This window comes from Arachis hypogaea, chromosome 7 (genome assembly GCF_003086295.3).
Source record: "Arachis hypogaea cultivar Tifrunner chromosome 7, arahy.Tifrunner.gnm2.J5K5, whole genome shotgun sequence".
In the NCBI taxonomy this organism is placed as follows: domain Eukaryota; kingdom Viridiplantae; phylum Streptophyta; class Magnoliopsida; order Fabales; family Fabaceae; genus Arachis; species Arachis hypogaea.
The window spans coordinates 8,639,312-8,646,587 of record NC_092042.1 but is presented as its reverse complement, the minus strand read 5'-3'; the positions used below and the strand labels follow the sequence as shown (position 1 = coordinate 8,646,587).

At 33.9% G+C, this 7,276-nt stretch overlaps 1 protein-coding gene and 1 pseudogene across 1 annotated transcript; both read right to left on the bottom strand.

Moving 5' to 3' along the window:
* Positions 1-518: 518 nt before the first annotated feature.
* On the bottom strand, positions 519-4,985 carry LOC112702336 (cytosolic endo-beta-N-acetylglucosaminidase 1). The gene is made up of 11 exons (XM_025753330.3): positions 4,303-4,985; positions 3,691-3,828; positions 3,207-3,316; positions 2,983-3,094; positions 2,792-2,899; positions 2,389-2,501; positions 2,200-2,281; positions 1,906-1,986; positions 1,765-1,817; positions 1,556-1,691; positions 519-1,348 (listed from the first exon to the last, which is right to left on the bottom strand). Exons 1-11 carry the CDS (start codon positions 4,663-4,665, stop codon positions 671-673), a joined length of 1,974 nt encoding a protein of 657 aa, XP_025609115.1. The 5' UTR covers positions 4,666-4,985; the 3' UTR covers positions 519-670.
* On the bottom strand, positions 4,953-6,916 carry LOC112703955 (RNA polymerase II C-terminal domain phosphatase-like 4; annotated as a pseudogene).
* Between the last annotated feature and the right edge of the window lie 360 nt (positions 6,917-7,276).

Below are 7,276 nucleotides of genomic sequence, written 5' to 3'. Positions count from 1 at the left end.
AATTATCTTATGTAATATAATATCTGTAATTATATATTTATTACATCTAAAATTATATAATTATTTAGTGATAATTAATGCATATTAAACAAGACAAATTTAACTGTTTAAACTGATTTTTTATTCTCAACCAAATATTATCGTTATATTCTTAATTCCTCATATATAGTAGAAATGTAAGATGTGTTCTTAGAAGCTTTAAGTATACATGCATTTAACATTAATTTCTTTGCTTAACCAATAAAACTATGAGCAAAATTGTACTTAAAACCATTAAAGATGAAGACCTAAATTTAAATTACTTGTGTTAAACATAATCTATACATAATGATATTTTTTTTATAATAAATTATTTATTACTTCCTTATTCGTAGATATCATTATATCGAATAGATTTATTATCATTATAAAACTTACATTAAATAAATTTCACACCCCATTCAATAGTAAACTAGAATGAACTAATTTAATATTCAATATGAAATGGATAAGAAGAAATTTCAAATAACGAGTAAATATTTTGTTTCCTTAAATATGGTTGTTGGGCTAACCAACCTTATTTACTGAACCTTGTAGAGAATAAAACATGGTTTTTGGATGCCAAATCCAAATATAAATAACATGGATACATCATTATTAATTTGTTGCAATGAAAATTAAAGAGGACACTCTACACCTCCAATTGATAATATGGAGACTCATCCAACTTCTGATTTGTGCCATCAACATTGCAAACTTGTATAATAAACTTGAAGCTAGAAGTGGCAGAAGGAACTTCTAGCTCAGAAACATAAAAAGAATTCACATGTGCTACTCCAATGTACTCTTTCACTTTTGATTCATTTTCCATATACACATTGTAGTGTGAAAATACAGAATAATCCTTTTCTTCCTTCAGCTTCCATGAAATTTTAACACTAAGGAGTTTTGAGTCACCCTTAGGACTTGATTTCAAATCTATGTATTCACCATTCACTAGCCATGAATTGGATATGGGAAAACTTGGCTTGTACTCTGAAGGTGTGATTGTGACATGACCAAGAATAGCAGAGTAATCCGTGACGAGATCATGGCCTAGCCGTCGCGAATTCAGTGTCAGTTCATGATCCTGCCTGTAACACATGGCGCGAATTTCTGTCAATGTGTATCCATTCATGTCGATCGTGAATTCGTGCATAATCCATTCAGTGGAAGATCCATCTTGCTCAGTTGTTGGGACTATTTTGTCAAATTTTTGTGAGAGATGATTCACCATTCCTTGTGGTGCAGATAGAATAGACACATTTTCATTGATGGTGGAAGTAACATTGAGTACTAATCCCAACAAAGAATTGCTATCAGATTTCACCTGCATTAGTTTAGTACCAAAATCACTTCCTTAAGAAAGAAGACTAGTCGATACGGATTTTGACCGAATGGTTCGTGTTTGATTCAACAATAACCATGAATCCAGGATGAACATTGAATCTAAATTCTAATCATTATGATTAAAACTTGCAGACATATTTGATGTTCATAAGTTTTGTTTTGTCAGTAGTTTAAGAAGATTGCTTACAGAGTAAGTAACTCGGAGAGGCAATTTGGTTAGAAGGAGCTCTGCTTGAAATATTGTCTTCTGGAAATAAGATTTCGCTTTCAAAGTTCCTTGGAATGTAATGTTTGCACCTCCACTGTATGATTTTTCTGTCAAGCTACAACAATTTATAAGTAAGACAAAAAAATTATCATTCTAAAAATGTAATAAGACAGTGTTTTATGACTTACTCTACAAGAACTTGAATGGAATTCACAGTAGAATCATCAAACATGAGTTGTGGCTGCACATGGATATGTGAGTTAGGATAATGAAGACATGGCTATGATATACTGATATACATGTATAATCTGTATAGATATGATGGATACCTGAAGCCCCTGTGAAGAAAGGTTACACCAGGTAGCATTTGAGATGTTTATTCCATCAACTGTAATATGATTACCACGTCCCTGAAAAGTAACAAAGAAATGCCAACATTTTAATCATAATGAATGTATTATTGCTTCTTTCTCCATGTGATTTTGAAGTCACGAGTTCAAGCTGTGGAATCAGCCATAGATACAATTATAAAGTTAAGTTGTTTATGTCACATTCTTTGGATATAACCGTTTTTCGGATCCTGTGTTAATGCGAGATATTTATGCACTGAGTTGTTGATTAACCTGATCAAAATTTGAGTAGAAGGGTAGTGCTACTGGATACTTTCTCACTAGTCCCCATGATTTTTCCACAAGACCCCACCATCTGCATACAGATTAAATTCTTGAAACTTTATTACAAACGGCCCAAAAATAGTAAGTTACTATGTATTAGCTTATGGTAGTATAAAAAAACAGTTAACAAAATGTTACCTATTTTGAGCTGTCTCAAAATTTGGTTCTTGCTTAGTCTCATAAACCCATCCAGGAGCAAATATTGCTGCAGAGACATCTGCTTTTTTTATCACATCAAGAGCAAAATTTGTCTGAAACGTACCATAGTATAAACACATTAAAACAGATATATAATAATAATAATTCATATACTGTAATGCTTGCACAATAAGCTCTGGCAGGTCCTAAAATGTCCCTCTTAAGGACATGCTGGCTTATAAAGAACGCAATTTAAATCATATTCACGCAGGATTCTGCATATATTTTGCACGAAATTTCTCAAGATTCACCGTTCAAGCACTATATATATATATACAAAGGACTTAACACATACTAAAGATATTTTGGTATTGGACTAAAGCGAGAGATAGTTGACACATACATTCCACTGTCCACCACCAAATGTGCCTCTTCCAAATACATCAATCCCCATGTAAACATCATACTTTCTATCACCAGCAACATCAGCAGAAAGTTTTGGATAGTTTTCCTGCATGGTATTATTTGGTTAAAAAAGAGCAAAAAAAAAAAAAACTTAAACATCATAATGTATTGTATGAGCATAAGCATTACCTCCCAGGAATAATTGGCAAATATTCCATCACATATATCAAAGAAAGGCTTATTATATTTATTTAGTTGATTCTGATAATTTAAGCTACCATCATCAGTAACGCTGTCGTACCTACATGAATATGAAAACTAAAGTATGAGCATCAATTTTAGGCAGCATCATTAATTAATGTGAAGACAATAAAAAGAAATGGTGATCTTTACACCTTGAAATTAATACTCACCAAATTACTAGTGATCCGGGCACCAAAGAATGCATGGTTAATGTTAAATGGTTGACAAACTCTTTCAGATTAGGAATCTGAACACTGTCCAAGCCTACCTCCATATTTAGCTGCAATAATTTGAGTACTACTATATAAATTATTGAATAGATTACCAAAAAAAAGTTATTACTCCAGTCAAAGATCTTCAGAAAGCAATTATGTTTCAGTTTCCTAGCAAAAATATGCATGATGAAGGAGAATTTTTTCTCTATTTATTTCTAAAAAAAATGTTGACACAACATCACAATATAGTGTTTTTTAAGCCCTAAACTCATTTTCCTAATAAAATAGGTATCATGAATGTGAAGAAAAATAACTTATCAAATTAGATAGGGATAAATTACTCCAAACTCCAAAGGTTAAATGCCAAGTATATCATGAAAAGGTTAAGTCATAGGTGTGTAATATGGCATAATTTGAGAGGACAAAAATGTAATTTTACCAGCCATCCATCGAAGCCTAAATGAGAAGCAAGCTCTGCCAAACGCTCTGCATAGATTTGAGCAGACTCCTTTGTTGAAAGCAGTTCATTACAAACATCCCTTCCTCCTTCCCCTTCGGTAAGGAAAGTTCCCAAAACCTACAGCACATTTTTAGTTATAATCAAAATCATCAAAGCCCAACTTATAAGTCTCTGAAGAATTCATATGTACAATACACCATTTAATCTCTGATCAATCAAGCTAAATTCTAAAACCAATTTACCTTATAAGCTAATTGTTATGTGGCCACTAATATTATGTCATAACTCATAAGTAAACAAATGAGTAGTACTAGTTAACTAAACAATGAAATTTGCTTAAGCAAATGATTAAATGAGTCAAATATGTAATAAAAATTAATGTACAGCCTGAAATCAGAATTGTTATTTTCTTTTTTTTTAAACTGTTAGTCACAGACATGTAAATAGTACTTGAAAACGATAAAAATCGAACTCTAAATCTTAGTCATAAAAGTTCTAATACAATATTATAAAATTATTTATCTCAAAAGTTTAAACTGTTAGATAGATGCACGTAAATAACCATATAAAAATGAAAATATGTATGCATACCTTAACAGCATGGCGATGAGCAGTGTTAGTCCAAGTAACAGGAGGAAGAGTGACAAGATTATGAGAAAAGTAGACAAAGGAATCAATTAGATACCAATGCCACAAGGAGTAGGCATCAGAATTGGTCCCTCCTTGGACATACTTATCATCCAAATACCCACCAGCCATGTCATGGCACACTAGAATTTTGCCACTGTTAGAAGAAGTTGGAGTTTGAATAAGGGGAACAGAGGCTTTGTTGAAAGGGTAGTGAAAGGAGTCTAAGTAGGAGCGAGACTCAAGCTCCTTCAATGTCTTGAGTGGGTATGATATGGGCACTGATGCTTGTTTTGGATCAAAACTAGTAATGTCTTTAGACATCATTGTAAATTGCAACGATGAATATTGATTATGATTTGTGCTAGGATGTTTGAGACTAGAGTAATATTATAGATAAGAGAACTAGAGAAGAGGACTACTTAAGACTAGGAATAACACCATTGACTTCACTGGTGGAACTTGTAGATAAGATTCTCTTCAATTTTTAATTTATTTTTTTCTCCCACTTCCCAGACAACATAACATGGCTCAGGATTTCTCACCAATCATGATAAAATTCCTACCACTTTTATGAATTTATTAGTTGCATAGACAAGTGACAGGGAATAATGTACGTTCATAATTGGGGATTTATTTATTTAAATTATTTAAATATAATATTTATAAAATTGTATCCATAGAGTATTGACCCATATTCACAATATGAACACAGCAAAGTGTGTGATGCTACAAGAAAAGTTACTAGTTACTACTGCTTTTTCTTGAGGACGAAGCTCTCCTCAGGTTGCTTCTCCCAAAAATAATTTGCAGCCACTATCCATTGGGAATGAACCAAAAATCTCTTCTCTTTCACTGCCCACCGGGCCTTCTCGGTTCCGGCATCAGTAGCCACCACATGTGTCACGGAGGAGTCAAGTTCCATTAAACAAGTGGCTCCCAACTGCTCAGCCATCTTCCGGAGTGATGGTAATGCTCCATGGCAAATACGGCTGAAAACAATCACATCCGCCCAAGACTTCTCTTGGAACTGATTTCAAAATCTGCCTTACATCTCGTTCAGCTATATCTTCTTTAAGTTCATCAAAGAATTTAGGAAAAACTACCAAAAGCACCCATGAAATTTACAAAAGTACTCATAAACTAAGAAAATTAATGATGTATCTATGGAAGATGGGTTTTGTATGACAAAAGTATCTAAATCCTAATTGTTTTGTTAATTTTATAATAAAATTTTCAAATTATCCTCACTCTCAACCTCAACTCACTTTTTTAACCTTCCATAACCCAACTTGTACATTTAAAACCTTTGTCATGGAGTCTAAAACTACTCCTATAATAGACCAGACCAAAATCAATGGTGGTAGTGGTGGTAGAGGACTTCGACCGATTCCTAGCAGATAAATTTAGTATGGTGAGCTCTTTTCTATTTTTTTCGCCAATCCCTTCACATAAAGAAAGCCCTCAAATTAAGAAAAAAAGGAAAAAAACAAATGAAACGATTAAAAATTGTTCCTTTATGATTCTTTCTCTAATTCTCCATCAGTATTGATTGATTCTTTTGTTAATCTCGACGCTGCAATCCTCTGTTGCGTTATTATCCAAAATTTCCACCATAAAATGTTCATTTCATCTGTTGTAGGAGTAGTTTTGAATTCTATGGCAAGTTTTAAAGGTGCATGTTGAGTTATGGAAGATTAAAAAAGTGAGTTGAGGTTGAGGCTGGAGATAGTTTGGGAATTTTATTAAAAAAATAAACAAAAAATTAGGATTTGGATACTTTTGTCATACGGAACTCATTTTCCATGAGTACATCATTAATTTCCTTAGTTTATGGATACTTTTGTCGGCGTTTGTAAACTTCATAGGTACTTTTGGTAGTTTTTGCAAGAATTTATAATGGACTTGCTTAAGAACTTTAAGGATTTTAGTGAGTGCTCCTTCAGCTTCGTCTTCGTCAGTCTTCAATTCAGCTAAAGATTTGCAATTTGAGACCAAATTGCCGGCAACTTGAACAAAAAAGTGGTATCTTTCCATCAGAATCAAATTATCTTTATGCTTCGCCCATGCTTGTTCTGTATCATCAAGAATTACAACAGCACTTTCTTGCCCCAACACTATATCAAGACCCTTCTGATGCTTTAGAGTGCCATCATCTCGAGAAATCACCTTTGCATTGAAGTATTTTCCTTGAGGATCAAGCAGCTTAGCCATCTCTAATGCATAGGGTCGATCACCCATGGTGTATATGTACATGTCAAACATTTGACTTGCTTCTCTTAGAAATGTGCGGACAAAAGGCCTCAACTTGGTCATCATATGGATTTTGTCCAATTTGAAAAGGCTACCTCCAAGAGAATCTGGCTGGGAAATTAAATGCAACTCTTGAGAGTTCAAATGAGCAAGATGAGTGGAATTTAATAGTGTGATCTAGATCGAGCATGAGGTTCAGCTTCTTATTCGAATCTGTATTGCGCAGTCTAGAGATCTCGTGATGATGGAGTCTGAGTCCCTTGTGTATGTAGGCAAATGTGACACCAGATTCACCATCCAACTTTTGGCCACAACGTATACACATGTCTCCAAATGAACCAGGATGTGTACACACTTCTGAAGTAGATTCACTATCCAACTTGCGTCTTTTTATTCTGACACTTTCCAGCTCAGGAGAATGAGTGAAATTTATCAACTCGGCCATGGGAAGTGGGCTTCGACTGATGCTAAAGGGTGAGGAGTTGGCTAGGTTCCACAGCTGCAGGAAGAGAGAGAGAGAGAGAGAGAGAGAGAGAGAGAGAGAGAGAGAGAGAGAGAGAGAGAGAGAGAGAGAGAGAGAGAGAGAGAGAGAGAGAGAGAGAGAGAGAGAGAGAGAGAGGTCAGAGAACAATTGAATTGAAAAATGGTTAACTAAATGTTAAATATATTTGAAAGTTATTTTTAA

What these genes read in the sequence shown, in the direction of transcription:
- LOC112702336 (XM_025753330.3), bottom strand. Translation starts at nt 4,665, where the DNA reads ATGATGTCTAAAGACATTACTAGTTTTGATCCAAAACAAGCATCAGTG. An exon ending in TTTGAGACAGCTCAAAATAG is followed by an intron (nt 2,282 to 2,388) that starts GTAACATTTTGT and finishes ATCTGTATGCAG; the next exon opens with ATGGTGGGGTCTTGTGGAAA. An exon ending in CTCTCCGAGTTACTTACTCT is followed by an intron (nt 1,349 to 1,555) that starts GTAAGCAATCTT and finishes AAACTAATGCAG; the next exon opens with GTGAAATCTGATAGCAATTC.